Below are 24009 nucleotides of genomic sequence, written 5' to 3'. Positions count from 1 at the left end.
TGAGCCACTGCGCTGGCCTGATTTCAAGCTACCGTTACATCACTGTTCAGAGATCTGAGAAGAGATGTGTAATAACACATCATTATATAGTATTTCCACCATACAAACACAACAGACATAAATAATCTCAAGGGGACAATTATTCATGAAATGCAATTTTAAAAAAAGGAAAGAAACGCAATAAAATAATTACGAAATAAAATTTGGGTATATATTACCCTCACTTTTTTTTTCCTTCAGTTTTTGGCCAGGGCTGAGTTTGAACCCGCCACCTCCGGTATATGGGCCCAGCGCCCCACTCCCTTGAGCCATAGGCGCCGCCCTACCCTCACTTTTAACATACTTAAGTTTATATAACTTAATTTTAAATGATGGTTGTGTTTAATAACCTGTTTAAAAAATTTCTGAAAGTTTGATAAATAGCTTGTGCAAGCTAGTACAAGCCAGCTCCAGCACATTACACACACAGACTTACCTGATGACATGATTAATGATGATAGGTTCTGGTGGCATAAGCAAGGCATGGAGTCGTTGAGGGATCTCTGAAAACTTCATACGTTGAGATTCAAAGATCTATGGGAAAGAGAAGCAGCCTCAGAAGTTGGCATTTTGAGTATTAGTACTGCAGCCCTTCTAGCAAATGAATGGTTTCTTTACTTACCTGCTGGAGGTATTTGTCACAGATGACAAATTCCCGCTCATGAGGGTCCTGGAGCTTATGTGTCTTAATATATTGCCACAGTGCTTGAATGATCACGGGACGAGTCTGGGTGTGGATGCCCAGGAGCCGAGCCAGGCGAGGGTCTAATTTAAACTGGGGAGGCTACAGAGAACCAAAGGGTATAAGAGGATGAAACTAGTTAGCCGGGTCTATGTGCAACAATACATTCAAGCTATTCTACAAACGTCAACAAATGTGCTTTCTCTAGGGCACGAAGATACTAGGAAGAACTGAGAGATGACCAAGACTCTATCCCCGTACTAAAGTGGTAAGTTATTCACAATTACACATAAACCCTTTAAAGTCAGACTGTTGATGAGAAATGTGTGAAAGGTGGACCCACTCATGCCACCATAGAATACCTGGTAATCCAGCATCAGTAGAACAGTACACCGTACATTCACATCTCCTGGCCGCTTCACCTGGAAGCCATCAGTCTCCTGGGTAGTGGCGGTCCTGTGCCACTACAGAGAGGAAGATGTCAGGGGGTGCTCTCCCAGAGGAAGAGCTGGGGTGGGAGGGAAGAGCTTCTGTAATGACTGAATATTCAACTTTGATTACTGAGGCTATTGGAGAAGAGCAATAGCACGAAGCATTTTTAAAAACTGCGCATGGTGTTGGGATTATTGTCTGTGTACAAGTAGATTAACCTTTTAATTTTGACTGTTTGGGGTCACATTTAAATTACCCTGAACTTCCAGTGGTCAATTCATCCACAAGAGGGATAATACACATGGGAACAATAACATAATGTAGCCGTCATTTACTGAGTACTAGGCATAAGAGTATTTGAAGACATTACCTGGATTATCTCACTTAATTTCCAGACGTCCATACAAGACAGACACAATTATATCTATTTTATGGAGGAGAAAACTAATGCTTAGCAGAACAAAGTTAACTTCCCTAGGTCAAACAGCCAATAAAGTGGTGGAACTGCAATTTGAGATCTGGTGCTTCTGATTTTACAGTCCACATTCTTAGCCACTATACTCTACTGCTATTAAGTAAAATATATTTACAAATTTCTATTGATTCTATGACTTACTTCCCTTATTAGATGGTAAAGACCTTCCCATGTCTCTTTGTGGTTGAGGTTAAGGGGTTGCAGTTATACTGGCAAAAAAAGGAGCAGGTTAAGTTCACTTGGAGTGCTGGACTGTCATTCTGGTTTTGACTGTATCACAAAGAATACTGTTGCTAAACACTGTATTCAAAATATTGTGCATTCAGGCATAGTAATAAGATTTTGGTGATTTGGAATGTGAATTTTTTTTTGAATCTCACTTTGTCACTCTCAGTAGAGTGCTGTGGCGTCATAGTTCATAGCAACCTCAAATTCTTGGGCTCAAGCAATTCCCTTGCTTCAGCCTTCCTAATAGCTGGGACTACAGGCACCCACCACAATGCCTATTTTTTTTTTTGTTTGCAGGCCAGGGAGAAGTTTGAACCTACCAGCCCCAGAGTATGTGGCCAATACCCTAACCACTGAGCTATGGGCACCCAGCCTGGAATGTGAATCTAAATGGAGCAGAGACCAAGAGGGAGTGCCAGATCTATAAAAGTAACATTGGCAAGAACTAGTACTCTATCAGTCAACCCTTTAACTAAAGCAACTGCTGGCTGAGCACACTGACTCATGCCTGTAATCCTACTACTCTGGGAGGCAGAGGCAGGAGGATCACTTGAGCTCAGGAGTTTGAGACTAGCTGGAGCAAGAGTGAGACCACATCTCTACTGAAAATAGAAAAATTTGCCAGATGTTGTGGTGGGTGCCTGTAGTCCGAGTTACTTAGGAGGCTGAGGCAGGAGGATTGCTTGAGCCTAGGTTGAGGTTGCTATGAGCTAGGCTGATGCCACAGCACACTAGCCTGGGCAACAGAGTGGGACTCTGCCTAAAAATAAATAAATATATAAAGCAACTGCTAACAGGAAAAAGTATAAATGGTATGTGGATAACTGTTTCACCACTATTAACAAGCAAGATATAGAGATGGCCTGGCATGTATAATATGCCTTCATTAGAATTTCCCTTGAAAGTGGGAAAACAGACCAGGATAGTAACATTAAAAAGGCGGGACAACTTAGAGTGCAAGGTGGGACAAGTTAGAGTGCAAGGGTTCTTGGGTCCAAACTGAACACAACTAGTGCCACCTGGAGGTCAATGTGCAAACTGCAATGGTGGTACTGTGCACCAGGGGTAACTCTTGTCTCCCCCTCTCCCTAAACATTATTTTGGTTCTCAAGTCCATCATCCTCCAATCACAGAGTCAAAGCCCAGAAGGCAGAACTACTCACTTCTACCAGATGGTTGTCTGGCCCATACAGGTCTTTGTCCAGTTCAATCACCAAGGACTTAAAAAAGGAAGAGAATTTCCTCTTTTGTTTGGTGGCATCATATTTGGACAAGGCTGACTAGAGGAGAGAGGAAAATTTATGTTAGAGATGGCCAGAAGAAATCCCCCAACACATTGTCCTATAGAAAAGGAACCCACGGCTCGGCGCCTGTGGCTCAAGCGGCTAAGGCGCCAGCCACATACACCTAAGGTGGCGGGTTCGAATCCCCAGCCCGGGCCCGCCAAACAACAATGATGGCTGCAACCAAAAAAAATGGCCAGGCGTTGTGGCGGGCGCCTGTCGTCCCAGCTACTTGGGAGGCTGAGGCAGGAGACTCGCTTGAGCCCAGGAGTTGGAGGTTGCTGTGAGCGTGATGCCATGGCACTCTACCCAGGGGGATAGCTTGAGGCTCCGACTCAAAAAACAAAAAACAAAAAACGAAAAGGAACCCACAACAGCAATGGGAAAAAACTAAAAAATATCTTCTGAGTATCTCTTAGGAGATGGCAAAGTAGGCATCTGTAGGTATTAAACCAGTCATGGTAGCAAGAGAACCCCGAGGAAGCACCCTTTAACACATATAGGGTCACTGACTTACCCACCTCATTTGCCCAAGGGAAATAAGGCAAGTTAAGCCAAATCGTTGCACATAACAAAGCAAGTTTGAACAGCAAAAAGTCTGACTCTAGAGGGGAAATGAATCACAGGCAGTAAGCAGCCAGAACAAAAACAGCTTTATTTGGACGGAATGACACCACCAGCAGATGGACTGGACCTATATAGAGAAAAAGGCTCTGACACTGAGCTCTGGTTCTCTGCAAAACTGCATTCAAATTAGCTTGCCTGTAAGCAGCTAAAAATAGAGAACCAGAGACTATAAGGGAATGACAGAAAGGTGAGCTTCCCCAAGGAGCTGCTGAGGTGAAAAGTTTGGGGTCTATCACCCACCAGCAGATGCTCCCCATAAAGTAATAAAGAGCCTATCAGAGAAATCTATCCTACTTAAACTGTGAGGTATCTCCAATGAAAGCTGGGAAGATGGAGATGCCAAAGTGAAAAGCAAGGACTCAGAGAGGAAACATGGCCCCAATGCAAACTGATTTAATTAAAAAAATCTAATCTGCAGATACTGCAAAATCCAGCAGCCACCAGGACCTAGAGGAAGGTAAACAATGCATCAGATCCCAGGACAATAAGGTTCTTAATATGATACCAGTGAGGGCCAAAGCTGTAGGAGCCAAACACAAAGGACCATTATCTTTCCGTGCAGTGAAGAGAGTATCCCTCTCCCTGCTGCTCGCAACAGGAGCCATAAACACCAGTCAGGCGTCCAGCTGACTAGACAACACACAACACTGCTTGTTCCCAGAAACTCCCACCCTAATTGCCAACCATGGTGGACCTTGAACTCACATCCTCCAGGAGCCGTCCTTCTACCCGAAGCTCCCAGGAAGCCACCGTCCCTTCCCCATCCTCGGCATCTGACTTAGCCGGATTGAAAGTGTTAGAAATGAAAATTCGCAGCTTCCGTTTTTGCTGAGGAAGGCAGAAACATGATTGATGGTGGGGCTTCAGTGGTTTGATGCTGAAGACAATGGGTCTCCCCAAATCCCAAAATTACTCCTAATAGACAGGCCTGCTATCTACCCAGTCCCTCGGGTGGGTGGATGAAGATTCCATTTAGAAGAAGAGCATAGGCCACTAGCCTGAGTACAAGTGTGTACACTAGGATGCCAAGTAGACAAAGTCATGCAAGGTGCCAGGTTCCCAAGGCAGCAGAGCAGTTACAGCAGAAACATGGACAGAGTATATTTCTGGTACAAGAGACATCAAATGCCCCTCCCCCTTTGTCATTCTGTTCTTATGCTCCTAATGTAGTTCTCAGTTTGTAGGTGGAAGAGAGAGATACAATTAAAATGCCAAAGAGAGCTGTGCTGTGCCTTTGATTTCTCATCCTGAGCCTGCGGAAGGTTCCCAAGTCCTCTCCTTTGGCTCTCTGCCTAGTGCTGTGTTACCTTGATGGGACGTTTCAAGGCCTCCTGGATATCTAGCCGTTTCCTCATGATAGTCTGGTCCAGTTTCCTTTCAAAAGCCAAGAGATCCATATAGGCCTGGGATTCTGGTACCAGTTCACGAATCTTAGGAGCAGAAAAATATAGTTGGTATCTAGAGATGATATCTCTATTCTCAAACTCACCACATCTTCAGAAGACCTATAGACTGGACTCACCCTTTGAGGTAGAATTTTGTCAGCCATCTTCTTTTTCTTTGCACTGTTTGAAATAAATACTATTATCAGGCTGGGATGGAACTAATCAGAACATGAAAATAATCTGTCAGTACCACCATTTACAGTAAAGTGAGGGGACTGTAAAACTCTCACCACCCCCACCACATGACATTCTCAAGGTTGAGTCCCACTGCTGACACCGCACCACCAATTCTTGGTTCAGGTACTCGGCCTCCCTGTGTCCCTCACAGGCTGCCCCTCCCTCCCTTCTCCCTTCTCTCCTTCTGCCCTAAGGGGTCATCTTACTTGTGATTTCGATTTTGCACTGCCTGCTGCTGGACCTGCTGGATCTGCTGAGGTGCAGGTCTCTTGCGGGATTGGTCCATCCCTGACTGGGCCAGGCCAGGTCGGACTGAAGGGTTCCCCCCATAGCCAGGGGGTCCCATGGAAGGTCCCTGAGGTGTCATTCGGCTGCCCGGAAGCATACCTGGTCTCTACAGGGGAGAAATGATACGAAGATGTCATGGTTTCCCTTCTTAATCCTACCAAGATAGGGAAAATAGGGGATGTTGGCGTTCTTTGAATCAAACAAGGCTGGGGGTGGGAAGTGGAGGACAATAAGAGGAGAGTCCTCTTCCCTCTTTGCAATGTAGGTAACTGGATCTTCTGCTCCAGTAGTGATTCCACAGAAAAATAGGGTCCAAAAGCTAAGAGATAGATCACACTCGAATTCTTCCCAGTCTATCTTGTAACTGACACATCAGATATTCCTAGCCCCACCTTTACTCTGCCAACTATCTCCTTAGACGCTGACCTCAATTTACCAGTGACCCCTTGTGTTCCTCTGAGCACTGGAGGTACTCAAGTCCCTTTGCACTCCAGCCCTCAGATGCCCATCCCTACCCACACTTCACCCACCCTGGTTCTCTACCGACTCCCCACGGAAACAATGCCCCGCAGAGCAGGTGGGGAGGCAGTTAGCATTCCTTCACACTACTTACCCCGCCCCCTCCCAGGGCCCAAACCCCTCCCAGGGGAGTCCCTCCTACTTCTACCCCCACCCCTGACACTCCCAGGCCCCCGCTCGGCCCCGCCCCCGGCCCGTGCGCCCCTCCTCCTGCCCCACTCACCGGATAGGCCGCTCCGGGCATCGGGGAGCGGTACAGCCCTTGACCCGGCGCCGGGCCCATTCGCACCGGAGGCCCCGGAGTTCCGCCCGGGCCAAGTGCGGCTGCCGCGCCCGCTCCTCCAGCGGCTCCGGCGCCGCCGCTGGGAGCCACAGACTGGAAACCCGCCCGGGCCGCCATCTTCCCGGAGCCGCCGCTGCAGCTGCACAAAGAACCGGAACCGGAACTCCCCCCGCCTCCCAAACGCCCCCCAAGCGCCCGCCTGTTCGCCCGGCCAGCCGGCCGGCGCGGGAGGCTCAGGGCATCGAGACTGTGAGCTAGAGGGGGGCGACTAGCGGAAAAGGCCTGGGGCCACTCCCTCCCGCCTTCACGGTCCGGGAGGGGGGAAACCATAGAGAAGAGCTCTAGGATAGAGAGGCTCCGTGTGCGGGCGCCCTCAGGCCGACGGGAGGAAGACAAGGACCTGGAAAAGGGGACCGCAGCCCCAGCCAGGGTCCTGACTCTGACAACAGCTCCTTGGGTAAAGAGTACGTTGGAGTAACAGCTTCATCTTTTTTTTTTTTTTTTTTGAGACAGAGCCTCAAGCTGTCCCCTTAGGTAGAGTGCTGTGGCATCATAGCTCACAGCAGCCTCCAACTCCTGGGCTCAAGCGAGTCTTCTGCCTCAGCCTCCCAAGTAGCTGGGACCACAGGCGCCCGCCACAACGCCTGGCTATTTTTTGGTTGCAGCCATCATTGTTGTTTGGCGGCCCGGGCTGGATTCGAACCTGACACCTTAGGTGTATGTGGCTGGCGCCTTAGCCACTTGAGCCACAGGCGCCGAGCCAACAGCTTCATCTTGAAGCAATGCATTTAACTGTCCAAAGCTCTTGTTTGCTTTTATCATTCTCTTAATGCTGTAACCACGGGGGCTGAAAAGGGAAATGTGCTGTTTATTCCATTTCACAAATGGGAAAAGCTAACTCAGGGCAATGACTTGGCAAAGGCCAACCAGCAAGTTCGCTATAGAACCAAAACCAAGAATCCAGATCTCCTGGCTCATAGCCTGAGACTCATTCCACAGGTAAAATGTTTCGATAAGTACCTCATGCAAGAACTTCAGCCCAACTTTGTCTTTGACCTTACATGCTTTAGATTTTAAGTTTCAATTTATCTTAAATTTTGACCATGCCTACAATCCAAAGAATCTTTTGTGTTGGGACTTATGTTTGAGGTTTTTGTTGGCTTTGACACTTCCCTCTTTCCCTGCCTAGTGGTACAAACCATTTTTGGTGTGATGGTCAACTTGTCCCATCCCAGGAAAACTAGGGTTTCCCTGCTCAAATCTTCTTACTCCTCCCCTGCTTGTTTGGCCCCAAGGAAAGCTCAGCTTTAGACCCTTAGTGGGAATATCTAAATACTTTTTGAATAAGAGAAGAACAACACTGAAGAAGAGATGGTCAAAACCCAGTTTATTAGACCAGAGGCATGCGTCACCCAGAGCCCTGCCTGCTGTTCCCCTATCCAGTGCATGCTTCTTGGCCGTGTTCCTCCTTTCCTTTGGGGAGGTATGATCTCTAATGAACCCCTAGAAACCAAGAGTTTCCAAAGATCCTATAGCCTTACTCTGCAGCTCCAGATCAATGCACAGGTGACCTGCCCACAGGTCCTGTCCTGGGATTGGAGACCAAAAGACATCTGGGCAGAGAAAGCCTGGGAAGGGGAGGGGCTCTGGCCTGGGAGGAGTGCCTGGTGGAGGGGTAGGGTAGACCCTCCACCTCACTTGTCTCTCCTAAAGGTTGGGAGGAACAGAATAGCAGAGCCTCCCAACTCCTCCTCTAGGCCTCCCACTACCAAACCCTACCTCACCAGAAAATATAAATGGTGGGCTTGAGTATCAGGTGAGGAAAGGGGGCTGGACACCCCAGAAGGAGGAAAAGGCCACTAACTGAGGACCTCAGCTTCTGCCTGTCAGCAACTTGCTGCCCAGCTTCAAGAGTCACCAATCTCCAGCTCTCTTCTGTTTCTGACACTCTTGGCTCAGTGTCCAGAACAGATCTCCATCCCCTAGGTAGGGAATGACTTTATAGCAACTCCTACCCTGGGGAGGCCACAGTCAGCTAGGAAAGGGCATTGGGATGGATGGAGCAGGGGAAGGGAATGTTAAGGCTGCGGGGGAGGGGGGCAAAGGGTGCCCAGGTTGGGGGAAGAGGGTGAGGCCAGAAAGAGGCAGAGCTTGTGATTCACAGCTTCCTTTCTCGCCACCGAGACAGTGCGAAGGTTACAATGCGCGTGTCGTCTCCTTGTGCTTCTCAGAGGGATGTGTGTACACAGTACAGACACCAGGGGAGAGAGTCCAACTCTTTATACAGGCGAAGGCATTCAGAGACCAGGGAGGGGGCAGAAACACAGAAGGGGGAAATCGGGGCGGGAGGATGGTTCTCAGAGACAAGAAGGGATGGGGTAGAGACAGACAGGGTTAGGGGAAAGTATATACAGAGATATAGCAATATAGAGTCTGTATCATATAGAAATAGAAAATGCAGATGAGGTTGTTGAGAGAAGCAAATGAAGTTGGGAAGGAGGACTTGGGAGAGTTCCATAAGAAAATTTATGGATGTGGCCTCTGCAAGGGCCTCTGGGAGAGAGACTAGTGAGGTCAGGCACCAGTGCCCCTCTCCCTGAGCTGGAAGCTAACCAGCCATGTCTTTTAAGGAATGACAGAGGAGGGCTGCCTCTTGGGATTTCTGTCCAGCAGCTTTTTTTGGATGGGGGGAGGGAAACTTGTGATATCAGAATGTAGCCTACAGCACCAGGACAACATCACGTCCCTATCTCCATTTCTTCAGGGGATCTCCCACCCACACCCTCCTAGAGATTCCACATGGTGTGAAGGAATGGGATTGGGGTTTTATTCCTGCCTGGAGACTTGGATTTGGGGGCAGTTACTGGGCTGAGAGGGTCTCTTAAGGCTGGGGAAGCCCCCCCACTAGCCCTCCCCCTTAAGATACATTCTCTGGTTTGGGGCCAAATTCCAGGCCCGGGGGATCCCTTCCACCCCTCACTGGGGAGGGGGCTTTGGTGACTGGTGGCAGCAGAATGTAGGTGGACACTCAGATGACAGACAGCCAGAAAGACAGAATTCCGGCTGGGAGCTAGGGGAGGCAGCATGGGGGAGACAGGGGCAGCCTGAGATCCCTTGCCCTATTCTCCCTTTTTAGTCTCTTTTTTAAGATTTAGATTAGTTTTGTTAAACACAAAAAGAATGGGATTGAGGCAGGGAGAGGTCTCCATGGTCAAGATTCCTTCCTCACCACAATCAAGAGGAAAGGACTGTCCAGGAGTGGGGGTTGAGTCCCCAGGGCACATGTGGGGGGTGGGCAGCTGGGGACCCCCTTGCTCTCCTAGACCTCCCTATCTAGGCCTTTGGTTCAGTGGCCTGCAGGGCTCAGCAGGTAAAGTCTTCAAACGTGCCTCGGGCCGGATGGTGAGGTAGGATGTTGGCAGCGTACGTCATCCCGGCAGGATGGCCCCGGAGGCTCTCGCACGGGTTCTAGGGGAAGGGCACGCACAGGGACCAGTTATCTATCAAAGGCCACAGAGAGTGCTGGGGCGTTGGGAGGGCAAAGGAGAGAAGGGAGGATGGGGGCGATGGGTGGGAGATTCTGGGGCGGTGGGGCAAGGGACAGGACGGAGGGCGCCTCTAGCTTGCTCCCTCACGTGTCTTTTGACGTCGTCCAGGCTGAGGGCTACGCCCTTGTCCGCGCTGCTCCTTTTGGCCTCCTTCTGGCACTTCCCTCGGCGGCACAGCTTGTGCTTGATGACCTAGCACAGGGGCGGGCGCGTGGGCGGGCTGGATCCCGCCCCTGCTTGGCCCCGCCCCTCGGCGCCCCGCCCCTGCTTACCTCGTAGGCGTAGTCGAAGAGCTCCAGCACCGTGAGGATGCTGGCCCCGATGAACAGCCCCATCTGGCCCCCAATGTCACCTGCCGGGGCAAGGGGCGCAGGAAGGTCAGTGGGGTCAGGACACCGAGAGGACGTCGGGACTTACTGGGACTGGGGTAGACAAATCGTATTCGCAAGGGATTGGCAGCCTTCTTAAGAAGGACCGAAAAGCCAGACTGGTGAAATTTTAATTTTTTTCTCTATGATTGTCTGCATTTTTCTACTTTTCTAAAATGAACAGGTGTTTTTTCAGGAAAATTAACTGTTTACAAAATCTCCAACATTCTGAGTCTCTGGGCCAATTTTAGGAGCATGTGAAATAGCCTTAGCCTTCACCTCCACCCCACCCCTCCCTTATGCCCATGAGCCTGTCTTTTCCACTTTGCCCCAAGAGAAGGCTCAGCCAGCTTTCCTCATCACATACCAAGACAGCAGGGTTTGGAGGAAGGCCCTGGGGATGGCGGCCCTTCTGGGACAGAGGTGAGCACCCTGCTTTGGGTAATAGGGAGCCACACCATGCCCATGGCATGGCAAGGGGTCAGGTGCCATCAGCAGCTCACCCAGGAGCCCTGCAATCTCATAGGCTTTCTTCTGTTCAATGGTCTCATAGTTGAGGACTTCAAAGAAAATATCCAGCACCAGGATGTTCTCCCTGCACAGGGGTTGGGGGAGGAGACTTGGGTTCAAGTCATATCTCTGCCTCTTACTAGCCAGGTGACCTTAGCAAGTCAGCCTCTCTGAATCTCAGTTTCCATATCCATAAAATGAGATGCTGATGGAGTCCCCTGCTTTTTAGGGTTGTTGTGAGGACTAAATAAGATGGCACATATGACAAAATGTTCTGCAGACTGGCAAGTATGAGGTGATCCCACTTACAGCAATGAGAATGAAGAAGAGAGAGGAGAGAGGGGTGCTTCCCCTGCTTGTGCTTACTCTGATCTCCTCTCCACACCCACCCTAGATTCTTCAGTTCCCTCTAGGATCTACCCTGTGTTCTCTCAACTACCTCCTGCTTGCAGCCACAATCAAAGCCCACTCATAATTTTCACAGTCCCAGCCTAAGGCCCTTGCTCTACACAGTCGGAGCCCTTACCCTATGTACTGCTCAGACTTGTTGAACTTCTTGGCCAGGTACTTGGCTGAGGCTTTGCTGGGGATCTTGACCATGGACAGCTCCTTGCCATAGCGGGTCAGGTTGCAGGGCATTTCGCACACACAGTACTCCTGGTCCTTCTCCACCAGGAAGTCTGCACCCAGCCAGGTAAGAGGTGCCAGTTGAGTGGTGCCCTTCTGCCAGCACCTTCTCAACACATACATCCTGGCCCTATCCACAGGAACCCTGGGCCCCCTTCTCTTTTCCTGACCTGCTCTTCACCTTAGCCCTGTACCCACCCTATGCTAATCCTTACTAAGACTTCCCATGGATATTTCTTAATCCTGTGTCTCATTCCCTCAGAGCCCTCCAGGGTCAACCAGTTGAGGGGCTGAGGAAGAGGATAAAGGCCCTTCTCAGGTGACCCTCATTCATTTTCCATACAGGCTTCTGAAGATACTATTCTCAGCCTTAAATTCAGATACAGGTGAGGGTACAGCCTAGTCTAGGAATTATTGGAAACTTCTGGGAGCTTGGTCTGAAACCCCTGTGCATATGGCTGTCAGCATCTTTTCCCTCCCCCAGGCTTCCCCAAGACAGGGGATCTCACCCAGAGCAGGATCTGCACACTCCTTGTACTGCTCTGGAGTGCAGTATGGGGCATCCCCTACAGAGGAGAAAAGACAGTGCTGCAGGGTGGAGATGAAAGCGGTCTTGTGATCTTGGAGGTGCCAAAGGCCTAGGAGGTGGAAGCTGGGAGAGAGTGGAAGGGTAGGACTAGCCAGGCCCCTGCCCCCATCTACCCTGGAAATAACCCCACCTCCTAGAACCCTCCCACCTATCACTTTTAGAACAGTAAGGAACTGAGGTCAGAGAGAGGACAGCAAGGTGGGTATGGGATGGGGCGGGCTGGAAGTGGGGTGAGGAATTTGACACGGATGGGGAGTTGATGAGGGGTAGTGTAGGTCAAGGGACCCTGGAGTTGTGCTCAAGCCTTGGGGCCTGACCTGGCATGTGTACCATTCGGCAGTTGCAGTTTTCCACCAGGTACCGCGTCTCACAGTCGATGCGGCAGGCGGTGATGCTGTAGGAGTCGAAGAAATCCAATTCCGAGTCCGTGGTAACAGTTTTGCAGGTACCCCAGGGTGGGGGCAGGTAGATGAGCTGCTGGGAGAGCCGGGGAGCTGGGGGAGTGTGGGGACTTCTCCCCGAGTTACCTTGATGGATTTATCTGACAAGATGCAAAACTCAGAAGTTCTGCCTCTTCCTCTGCAGCCTCTGAAGGTCTCAGAGTTTACAGAGCACTCTCATTCATTAGATAATTTATGCGTCTGACAAGCCACATGACTCCCTAGGCCCTAGGTCACCTCCCTTTCTCATTATTGTCACACACACCCCCCACTCTATCATGATCCTTCAACACCCCAACCCAGGATCAGCCTCCCGTAGTCCTCTCACCCGCTGCTCCTGGCAGGCCACAAATGTCTGGAAGCCTGGAGCCACACCAAAGCCCAGCTGGTCAATGAAAGGAGGTTCATCCTGACTATGGATCTGCACTTTGATGCCTGCTTCGAAGGACGTCTCATCTATGGGAATGAGGGGTGTATGGATTGAGAGGGCTTCTGGTCCCCAGACCCCTTCAGAGCAGGGGGAATTCTACCTCTCCTGTAAACACAGCATACACTAGGCCTGGGGTGGGGTAGTCTATGAGTTATAGCCCGCCCCAGTCTCCTTCTGCATTTCTTAGTTCCTTGTTGCTCTGATGACCCCTGTGTCCTACACATTTTTTGCCTTACCTGGCTTCTGCTTGGTGTCTTGCTGTTTTAAATTTTTTTCTCCCAGAGAGAGTGTCACTGTCTCAGATGCTCTCCATTTCTCCCCTCCCTTTCTCCCTTCTCCCCATCTCTCTCTGCCCCAAGGCCCCCCGAGACCAGACAGGCAGGCAGCCTGAGAAGAGAGGGAGTTATTTATAGAGTGAGTGGCGGCTGCTGATGGAAAAAGATGACTGGTTACCTTGGAGAGTAACTGAGCCAGAGATATGTGAGTGTGGAAGTCAGGTAGAGTCGGAGGTGGAGATGGTGAGATACTAGGGGAGGAAAGGGGAGAGGCCAAACCCTGCCCAGGTCCCACAGTGGAGCCCAAGAGTCCCTTGGTGGAGGCTGGGGCCTAGAGCTGTGGGGAGGGGCCCTGAGGGGTAACATACCCGTCTCCCCCCACACTGGCAGGTACTCGTCCTGCTGGATGTCCAGCATGATTTCCAGCCCATTGCCCGTCCCACCCTTCATGGTCTTCAGCCGTGGCCGCCCATCTCGGCCTGAGTTGAACGTGTAGCACTTTCCATACCGTGTGAAGACCTGGCAGGGGCAGAGTAGAGAGCCTGAGAGTCCTGCCAGCACTCACCAAAGGCTGTCCTCATATCCTCCATTTTCTGGAATCTCAACATCCTTTGGGAATGATTCCTCCCAAATAGCCCATTCTACATTTGTTCCTCTCTCCTACCTGTTCTGTGCCCTGCTGTACCCTGAAAAGCTGTGGTGGGGCACATCACCTGAGCTCCTTTGCCACCTGGATGGGCTGCTGGTTGGTTTTGGCCAATGGGAGGCATCAGTGAGGGGTCAGAAGGCAAGAGGAAAAACTAGAATACTGATCCTCTCCATGCTTCTCCCCTCCTTAATTCTGGCAGAGTCTTGGGCCCCTGGTGACTACAAATCTTGCCAGGAAAACTCCCTCCAGAGCACTATTTCCTTTTGTGCTCCTTCAGCCTAGACGAGATAATAATTTCCTACTCCTGCTAGCTGCCTTAGCCCCCCTCATTGGTTTCTTAAACCCTGCCCACAGCCCCTTTGTTAAAGTTTTTTCTTTTTCTTTTTGTTGCAGTTTTTGGCTGGGGCTGGGTTTGAACCTGCCACCTCTGGTATATGGGTACAGTGCCCTACATTTTGAGCCACGGGCACTGCCCCAGTTTTTTCAATAGAATTTTTAGGGGTAATCTTTTTCCTGCCAAGACCCTGACATACACACCTTCGTCACCAAGATCCCATCACTGTCAGATATCTGGTTCTTCCTTAGGACCGTCCCCTTAGGCCCAAGCTTCTGGGGCCTTCTGAGACATATCTTCTCTTCTAGACTTCACTCCAAACATCTGAAATCATCCTTCTCTTTCTTTCTTTCTTTTTTTGCAGTTTTTGGCCATGGCTGGGCTTGAACCCACCACCTCTGGCATATGGGGTCAGCGCCCTACTCCGTTGAGCCACAGGCGCCACCCCATCCTCCTCTTTCTAAGAGAAGCACTCAAGCCAAACATTTTATTTCCTTCAACCATTAGTCCTTTATGTCTATCCCACTATCTCTAGAAATTGAACATGGACCCAGTTGCCATGCCAAGGACCATGTTTGCCCAAGCACCAGCACTTCTCCCTACTCTTGGGATTAAGCACCCAGGGCATGGTATGTTTGACAGTGCTTTTGCAGAACTAAGAGGGCCTCAGAAGCTATCTCAGGCCTGGGGCAGTGTCTACCATCTCCCCACTCCATGCTCCAGCACTGCCCTTATCACAGCTCTGATCACACGGCTGTGGGAGAAGAGTAAACCAATGCTTTTTTTTTTTTTTGAGTAAACCAATTCTTCATGGCCCTTTTCTACATCCTCCCCAGATGTCCCCAACTTCCCACAAATGGGGTAGATGTGCTTTTACTACTTCTAGATGGTGACAAAGTTCACAAAGTGATTCATAAGGTGAGACCAGACACATCCCACAGAAGAGAAGAGACAAAAGAGTTTCAGGTGAGACTGGAGCAGTGGGGGCAGTTAGGATTACTGGGAAAAATAGTCTTTGCCCCCTTCCCCCTTCCTAAAACAGCCTTCTCCACACCCCTCTAGAAAAGAAAACTTGGTTCCCTCCCCTGTTTTGTGGGTGAGGTCCAGAGATGAGGCAAAGAGAACTTTGATTCCCCAGCCCCACCACTAAGTCTTGTGGCACTCAGCTACATGGTGTGAGGTGGCCCAACCTACCACTGGCTCAGAGGGCCTGGCTGCTGAGCAGTGGGTTGCTGCTGCCACCTGGTGGTTTTGGATAAAAAGCGTATGTTCTACCCTTAGGCCCAGGGGAAGCCCGGTTAACTGGATCCTTGTCCCACGATCCTTTATTTTCTGGCCTCCCCGAGGCCCAATGGCCCAAATCCCCAGGTCTCTCTGTATGTCAGCAGTTGTTGCATGATACACTGATATGATGAAACCCACCCGCTCCTATACTAGGAAGGAGGTGGGAGGACTGAGGGATGGGTGTGTGGGGAGGGAGGGCCTAGCATCTGGACCCTGCTGGGAGGAGAGCATGCAGGCCAAACAGAGCTGGAAGATGAACTGAGGAGAGGAGGGGGTCCCACGTGGTCCCTCAGCAAAGAAGGCCCTAAACTCCTGGATGGGAGGTCCACTGGAAGGACACCTCTTTCAGTGAGGGCTTCCCTGGGATGAGGGTCCCAGGCCACTTAGTTTGAGTTGGGGGAGCAGGGATGATATAGAGAAGACCTGTTTGTTATTCACCCTTAGACACACACACACACACACACACACAGAAGGTGGGGTGGGGCACCCATAGGAGAGACACAGGAAGACCAAGTGAGGGTGCTCTGAAGTCCCTGCTGTGGGACTGTGACAAGGGGTATGGTGGGATGGAAGTGGAGGCCATCATCACCCATCACCACCTTTGCATGGTCTCCCCTCCACCCCCTTCTCCTGTACCTACAGAAACCAGGTGGCACCCACCCAGTTTTAGTACAAGGGTGACAGTCAAAACAGTGAACTGGCCAGGCACAGGCATCCATCATCAGATCAAATGTTGACTTCACAGATGGAGCAAGGTCCAGGGGCCCTGCTGGACCATGAGGAGGTCTGGAGAGGAGCAAGGGAAGATGGAGGATATTTAAGGAGACACCATGGACCTCGGGGCAGCAGCTAATTACCAACTAGGACAGACTCAGCTCAAGATTCTAACAAGAAGAGCAGTACTGGGTGGCGCCTATGGCTCAGTGAGTAGGGCGCCAGCCCCATATACTGAGGGTGGTAAGTTTGAACCTGGCCCTAGCCAAACTGCAACAACAAAAAATAGCCAGGCACTGTAGCGGGTGCCTGTGGTCCCAGTTACTTAAGAGGCTGAGGCAAGAGAATCGCTTAAGCCCAGGAGTTAGAGGTTGGTGTGAGCTGTAACACCATAGCACTCTACCGAGGGTGACAAAGTAAGACTCTGTCTCTAAAAAAAAACAAAAACACAAGAGGAGCAGTACAAAGTTCACCCAGACTCTGGACTCCTGGGTGAACTCTGGCACAGGTGGGCCAGGCAAGGTGGGGGCAGCATGGTCACCAGCCCCAGCCCCAGGGGCTGGTCAGGGAGAGCCACAGCAGGCACTCTTAGGGTGCTGTGCCAGGCATGGGGCCCACTCACCACTGAGAAGTTGTGAGGGCCACAGGGCCCCCCTTGGTAGGAGCAGTAGAGCAGCATGTCCTCCAGCCGGTGGCAGGAGCGATTGTAGAAGCGGTGCAGGTTAAAGGGCTCCCCAGAGAAGGCCTCAGGCCCTGGTGGAGCCAGGGGCACCCCAGGGTCATCACTTTCATCCAGCCCCAACATGGGAGCGAGATAAAGTAAGTCGGGGTAGCTGAGCTGGGACAGCCTCACAGGATTGGTGTTGCACAGGGTGACTGCCGGGAAGGCCAGCTCCGTGGTGGCCACTTCATTTAGCAGAGTCACGTGTGGGTAGCTGAGGTAATAAGCAATGCGGTCCCCTACCTGGCACAGGAAGGCACCCAGTGCCAGGACAAAGGCCACTGCCCACAGGGCTTGCTTTGGTCCTGGACCCCCCTCCACAAAGACATGGCTGGCACCATGGAGAGTACAGCTGTTGGCAAAGGCCACCAGGTCCCTGGGTGAATCCCCCTCATTGGCTTCCTTCTTTGCTTCCTCCTTTTCTTTCTCTTCATCCTCTTCTGATTCAGAGTTGTTCCGCTGCTGGTGGTGGTAGTGGCAGGGACCCCATACATCTCCCAAGGGCCCTGGAGCCTCCTCTCCAGAGGAGAATGACACAGAGCAGAAGATCTGGATGGGCATCTTCTCCAGGGGCCTCCTGGTACCAAGGGATTGGCAGGAGAAAGGGAAAGGTGCCGGAGGGGAAGGTGATGTGACCTCAGGCAGGGGTCCAGCAGGGCCAGCCACCCAGCCCTGCTGCCAGGTCTCCGCTGCCACTGGTTTGGCCGTCCTTCCTCACCGGGGCCTCTGGCAGTGTGGCTGGGATGGGGCGGGGCGTGGAGAGGAGGCCCAGCCTGCCCTGCCAGGGAGGGAGGGTGTCTGGGCTGATGAATAATTGATGGCTGTGGCAAAGGGAGGCTGATAGAGAGGAGGGGGCCATAGCCCCTTTCCTGTCAGCAGCTTCAGCAGGACAGGGATTTGAGATAGTAGAAACCCTAGAAAAGGGCTAGGGCTCCTGGTACCCACCCCCTCAGGTGAAGGGGACCTAGTCCAGTCCTCTGCTCACAGTGACATCATAACCTCAGCTAGCAACAGAGTCCTCCCCTGCCGCTCCCGACCCCCCCCCCCACCAAGGACACACACACCCATGCTCTCTATCATCCTCTAATCTCTCTCTCTCTCTCTTTTTCTTTTTTTGCCATTTGTATCTAATACATCCTCCAATCTCTTCCTCAGCACATCTCTCAGTTTTCCCATCCCAAATCTGAGTCCTCTCCCTTATTCTCACCTGGCTCAGTTATTCCTCTGGGATATCTGAACACCCAAACCCCAATACACTCTCAGACCTATAATTCCTCTTTAATTTCCCTTGACCTACAATGCCCCCAATTATTTCATGGACCCCAATTCTCTCAATCTACCCTTAGACCCTAGAGCCCCTCTAATTATTCCTTGGAATCCCACCTTCCAGTCACTGCCCTAAACCCTATTAACTTTCCAGTTATTCCCTGACCCCCAATTCCCCTTGATCCCTGAGTTCCCTCCAGCCAGCCCTGCCCCCCAGTTCTGCCTCACATCAGCAGTGCCCTCCCATGCTGAGCTGCACTCAGGTCCCTCTCCCCTTCCCCACCCCCTCTGTGGCTTGTGGGGCAGCCCAGGTTCCATTAGCAGAGGTCTCTCACTGACCACAGACTCATTTCTGGCCAGTTCCTGGCATGGGGGGAGGGCCGCTGTCTCTTGGAGCTGGAAAGCTTTCTGGCAGGTTGCCACTGTCCCTTTCAGCTTGCCTGCCCCAATGTTCAGGAGTTTGAGGATTCTCCTCTGGTGGGTAGAAGAAATTGAGATCAGTGCTGCAACAGGGGTCCTGGGCCCATTGGAGACATTGGGAACCAACCTGGAGTTCTCCCTAAAGCCCCCAGTTTTGCGGACCCTCTAGGCCCAGCAGTTCTCAACCTATGGGTTGTGATGCACAGGAACTGTATTAAAGGGTCGTGGCATTAGGAAGGTTGAGAACCACTGCCCTAGCCCCTCATTCTTGGAGGCTCCCTCTCCCCTGGCCCCTCTGTGTACTCTGATTACTCAGGGCCACTGGTTGAGGAACTTGAGCCATCAGCCAAGTCTCTAGGGCTAAGAAGGTGACCTGAGGGGAGAGAAGAAGGGAGGGAGGGAGGTTTGGCAAGTTAACCCTTCCTCTGCAGGGCCAGAGGAAGAGCAGAAAGGCCAGACAAGTCTGCTAGGGCCTCCACATTCCTTACCCCATAAACCCAGGCCACATTCTCCTTCCTCCTTCTCTCTCTCCCTCCCTCCCTGCACCCCATACTTCCCTTCTCCACTTGCTCTAGAGCCTCTGGAGTGTGCAGGGTTGGGGGTAGGGGTGCCAGGTTCTAGTAGAACTGACTGCTATGTAACCTCTGTCCTCAGCTTTGCTTCCAGGAACTCAGAGGCCCAAGGAGGAGAGGAGCCTTGAGCCTGTCCAGCCTTCTGCCATGGCCCTCAGACTAGCCTCATCCTCTCTTGCCTAAACAACAGCCCCTCCACTGGTCTCCCTGAATCCTCACCCCCAGCAGTTTCTCCCTACCTTCAAGGCTTGCTTTGTGATTCTGACTATTCTTCTGTTTAAAGACCTTCTCTCACTCCCCAGGGCCTCCTGGTAAAATCCACCCTCCCCAAGCCAACTTACAAAGCTGAAAGCAGTTTCTTCTCCAGCCTTCTGCCCCCCCCCCCCACTGCTCTTCTACCCCCAGCCAACATCCAGCTGCCTTCCCAGACACAGAGGACTCATCCACACTTCCATGCCTTCCTCCCCCATAATCTCTCTGGAGAATTCCTACTCAGTTTTCAAGACCCTACTTGAATATTACCTCCTCTGAGAAACCTTCTGTGACTCCGGCCCAGTGAATGCTCACCCAGGGAATAGACTGGAGGGTCCAGTTCTGCTCAAGGCCTTTCAAGCATGAGTAGTGACCAGCGGCTCCTCAAGGACAGGGACAGTGAGAGTAAGAAAGCAGGACCCAGAGACCATGCAGAAGAACAGGAATCTAAAAAGACCAGGGGCCAGGTGCAATGGCTCATTCCTATAATCCTAGCTTTCTGGGAGGTTGGTGGTTGCTTGAGCTCAGGATTTGGAGACCAGCCTGAGCAAGAGCCAGACCCTATCTCTACTAAAAATAGAAAAACTAGCCAGACAATGAGGTGGGTGCCTGTAGTTTCAGCAATTCTGGAGGCTGAGACAAGAGGATTGCTCAAGCTCAAGAGTTCAAGGTTGGGCTCGGTGCTTGTAGCACAGTGGTTATGGCGCCAGCCACCTGCACCGAGGTTGGCGGGTTTGAACCAATGACAACTGCAACAAAAAAATAGTCGGGTGTTGTGGTGGGTGCCTGTAGTCCCACCTACTTGGGAGGCTGAGGCAAGAGAATCGCGTAAGCCCAAGGTTTGAGGGTTGCTATGAGCAGTGATACCATAGCACTCCACCGAGGATGACATAGTGAGACTCTGTCTCAAAAAAAAAAAAAAAAGAAGAGTTTGAGGTTGCCGTGAGCCATGATGCTACCATACTCTACCCAGAATGACAGAGTGAGACTCTGCCTCCAAAAAAGGAAAGAAAGAAAAAGCCCAGGAACATCCAGGACCAGAGACAAGCCACTGTAGAGAAGAGGGGAGAGACCCCCACCTTCAGCTGATGTGCTTAGGCTTCCTCTGAACGAATTCATGTCTCCTGCCCATGCTCATTTTCCTCAAGCTCCCAGAGGGCAGGGTCCTCCTCCTTTGCATCTCGTAGGAGGTGATCCAGTCTGGGTTTGGGGATGAGGGCAGCCTTAGGCTGAGGCTTGGGCTGGGGAAGCTGTAGCTGCCCATGTGGTCCAGGCTCACTAGAGGGCACTGTCCTCCTCTGTCAGCCATCCTGGAGGGGAAGCAGACTGGATTTCCAGAGGGAAGAAATGAAGGGAGGGGGAGCTTTCAGCTTGGGGGCCCCTCCAGAGAGAAGGACGTGTACATACAAAGCAGCTTCAAAGGACAGCGAGTTTGGAAGGGCTGGTGGGATACCTCTTCCTCCATACCAACAACAAGACCCAGGAAGCACACCTGCACATCACTACACACACACACACACACACACTGCACATTCCAACTGCACTTTCCCTCCTCCATCTCCTGTATCCTCTCTGCTTTAACATTCCCTCCCACCTTCATCTAGTCCAAGTAGACAAATCCAAAATTTTCACAGCAATAAGGAGGTGAGGAAAGTATAAAGGGGCAGACACAGACCCCTAGGCGTACACAGAAGGCCCCGGGATAGGTGCCCAAGAGTACACACATACAGAACCCTCTGTCCCTATTCCAACCTTGTCTTCAGCAGTGTGTGGCAACTGAGTGGTTTCTGACCTTTATCTCCTTCTGAATTCCAAACCACCCCTTCATGGTTTTCAATTGATATCTCCCGGGATCCTTACAAAACCCTGTGAAATGTGTAGAAATGAGTAACTTCACCCCCATTTGACAAGTGAGAAAACTGAGCCACACCAGCCCTTCCAAGTCTCTTAGAACGTCAGTAGTGGCCTTGAGCCTAGAGTTAGGGCATCTACCTCCAAATCCCTTGTTCCTTCATTCTTTCATTTCTTCATCACCATAGTAGAGAACAGATAAGGGACCTGCCCTCCTGGAGCTTACTGTTTAATAAGAGAGGCACATCAATTTAAAAAACGAAATATATATATTTAATTGTGAACTATTATAAGTGCTATGAATAAAATAATATGATTCTGTAGGGATGAATGACAAGAGGACCTTACCCTCTTGTCAGAGAACTTGGGAATCAGGAGACTTTATCTGAGGAAGTTATAATTGAATTGCAATCTAAAGAATAAAGAACAGGCAGGTGCGGAGCCTCACGCCTGTAATCCCAGCACTCTAGGAGGCTGAGGCAGGTGGATCCTTTGAGCTCAGGAGTTAAAGACCAGCCTGAACAAGAGTGAGACCTCATATCTACACACAATAGAAAAATTAGCAGGTATGGTGGTGGGCACCTGTAGTTCCAGCTACTCAGAGACTGAAGTAAGAGGATCACCTAAACCCAGGGGTTGCTATGAGCTAGGATGATGCCACAACACTCTAGTCTGGGCAACAGAGTGAGACTCTGTCTCAAAAAAAAAAAAAAAAAAGCATAAAGAGCAATAATTAGATAAAAGTGTGTGTGTGTGTGTGTGGTGGGGGAGAGTATTCCAGAAAGAGAGAACAGAGTATGTGGAAAGGCCCTGAGGAAGAGAGCTATGAGAAGACAGATGTGGCTGGAGAGCTGGTTTGGGGCAGGCAGGACTCAGATCACTTAGTCTTAAAGGCCACAGGAAGGATTCTGGTCCAAGGATAATAGAAGATTCCCCATGGAAGGATTTCAAGTGCTCAGACCTGTGTTTTAAAAAGACTACTCTGCAGCAGAGGAGCCAGAGGGGCTGCTGGTAGGTAGCCATTGCAGTGGTCCAGGTGAGGTATGCAGTGGTGGGATGGCTTGGAACAGGGGGTAGAGTGGAAATGTCTAGGAGGCAAAATTGGCAGGTAGATCCTGTCAAGGCAGGTGAGGGAGATAGAATGACAGGAATGATTTCTGGTTTGCAAAACTGGGTGAGCAGTGGGACAGGCCACTAGATCAAGCACACAGATAAAGGACTAGTTTGAGAGGTAAGATAATGAATTTGGTTTTGCACAGGTTGGTTATGAGGAGCCTTGGGGACATCCAACCAGAGATGTTAAGTAGGAAATTGGTCATTGGGGATGATGCTAAGAGGAGAAATCTGGGCTGAGACATAAATTTGGCAGTTGTCAGTGTGTAGATGGTATTTGAAGTCATGAGTGAAGATGAGACTGCCCAAAAATAGAATATGAAGTTAAAAAAAAGATAGAAAGAAAAAGAAGGGCCTGATTTGGCATCCACTAAAGCTAAACAGAATCCTACCCTATGACTTAACCATTGCTCCTAGTTATATACTCAAGAGAAGTGAGTGCATGTGTCTTCCAAACACATGAACAAGAATGTTCATCGCAGCTTTATTTATGATAGTCCCAAACTAGTCACAATCCAAGTGTCTAGCAACAGTAGAAGGGATAAATAAATTGTGATATGTGTATAGTCATCGAATGACATACTATACAGGATTGAAAAAGAACCAACTACTGCTATGTAACCACATGGCTCAATCTCACAAACATAACCATAAGCAGAAAAGACAGCCGCAGGGAGTATAGACTGTATTGAAGATACATATACTTTAGGAATTTCAAGAATAGGTGAAAATTATCTATACTGACAGAATAGTGGTTAGCTCTTAGGGGTAGTATTAACTAGGAAAGGATGTGAAGAAATTTTCTGGAGTGCCGGAAATGTTTTATACCAATGTAAAGATGTGCCGATGTAACATACAAAAATATTACATTATAAGATATACCAATGTGGCTCGGTGCCTGTGGCTCAAATGGCTAAGGCACCAGCTACATACACCTAAGGTGGCAGGTTTGAATCCAGCCTGGGCCCGCCAAATAATAAGGATGGCTGCAACCAAAAAATAGCCAGGCATTGTGGCGGGCGCCTGTGGTCCCAGCTACTTGGGAGGCTGAGGCAGGAGATTCACTTGAGCCCAGGAATTGGAGGTTGCTGTGAACTATAATGCCATGGCACTCTACCCAGGGTGACAGCTTGAGGCTCTGTCTCAAAGAAAAAGATATACCAATGTAAAAATTCTTCAAGCTGTACCATTAAATCGTTGTCTTGTGGCTTAAAAGTAAAGCTTGGGACTGAGCTTTGAATAGAGACAATACTTAATGGCCAAGGAGAAGAGAATGAACTGGCAAAGAAACAGAAATGTGGCTGGACATAGAAGGAAAACCAAGAGGGGAGTTAAAAAAAAAGAGGTGGGGGCTCGGCACCTGTGGCTCAAGCGGCTAAGGTGCCAGCCACATACAGCTAAGGTGGCAGGTTCGAATCCAGCCCGGGCCCGCCAAACAACAATGACGGCTGCAACCAAAAAATAGCTGGGCGTTGTGGTGGGCACCTGTGGTCCCAGCTACTTGGGAGGCGGAGGCAGGAGACTCGCTTGAGCCCAGGAGTTGGAGGTTGCTGTGAGCTGTGATGTCA

At 50.5% G+C, this 24009-nt stretch overlaps 2 protein-coding genes across 7 annotated transcripts in view; both read right to left on the bottom strand.

Moving 5' to 3' along the window:
* SMARCD1 (SWI/SNF related, matrix associated, actin dependent regulator of chromatin, subfamily d, member 1) overlaps positions 1-6962 on the bottom strand; it is a 19033-nt gene extending 12071 nt beyond the window's left edge. For all 4 annotated transcript variants that reach the window (XR_001161329.2, XR_002773582.1, XR_002773583.1 and 1 more), the window contains exons 1-9: positions 6419-6962; positions 5595-5782; positions 5289-5331; positions 5074-5196; positions 4472-4594; positions 3020-3136; positions 1084-1185; positions 662-823; positions 476-573 (exon numbers count right to left, since the gene is read on the bottom strand). Coding sequence is in view for 1 of the 4 variants with exons in the window: in XM_003790365.3 (XP_003790413.1) it covers positions 476-573; positions 662-823; positions 1084-1185; positions 3020-3136; positions 4472-4594; positions 5074-5196; positions 5289-5331; positions 5595-5782; positions 6419-6808 (1346 nt within the window). In the remaining 3 variants the exon portion in view is untranslated. The remainder of the gene's footprint in view (positions 1-475; positions 574-661; positions 824-1083; positions 1186-3019; positions 3137-4471; positions 4595-5073; positions 5197-5288; positions 5332-5594; positions 5783-6418) is intronic.
* An 877-nt stretch (positions 6963-7839) lies between these two features.
* Positions 7840-24009, bottom strand: part of ASIC1 (acid sensing ion channel subunit 1) — a 26224-nt gene continuing 10054 nt past the window's right edge. Inside the window, exons 1-10 of one of the 3 annotated variants that reach the window (XM_012805659.1) lie at positions 16869-17528; positions 13634-13784; positions 12889-13016; positions 12438-12594; positions 12041-12097; positions 11431-11584; positions 10898-10989; positions 10299-10378; positions 10114-10218; positions 7840-9946 (exon numbers count right to left, since the gene is read on the bottom strand). In XM_012805659.1, coding sequence (XP_012661113.1) covers positions 9842-9946; positions 10114-10218; positions 10299-10378; positions 10898-10989; positions 11431-11584; positions 12041-12097; positions 12438-12594; positions 12889-13016; positions 13634-13784; positions 16869-17528 — 1689 coding nt within the window. In that variant the 3' untranslated portion in view covers positions 7840-9841. Of the gene's footprint in view, positions 9947-10113; positions 10219-10298; positions 10379-10761; positions 10990-11430; positions 11585-12040; positions 12098-12437; positions 12595-12888; positions 13017-13633; positions 13785-16868; positions 17529-24009 lie in introns of those variants that run through there. The other 2 variants (XR_002773586.1, XM_003790364.2) reach the window with 2 other exon arrangements.

Source organism: Otolemur garnettii, unplaced genomic scaffold (assembly GCF_000181295.1).
Source record: "Otolemur garnettii isolate 467f Iridium unplaced genomic scaffold, OtoGar3 scaffold00043, whole genome shotgun sequence".
Lineage (NCBI taxonomy): Eukaryota > Metazoa > Chordata > Mammalia > Primates > Galagidae > Otolemur > Otolemur garnettii.
Note: the sequence above shows the minus strand (reverse complement) of the source record. Positions and strands in the feature narration are given on the sequence as shown.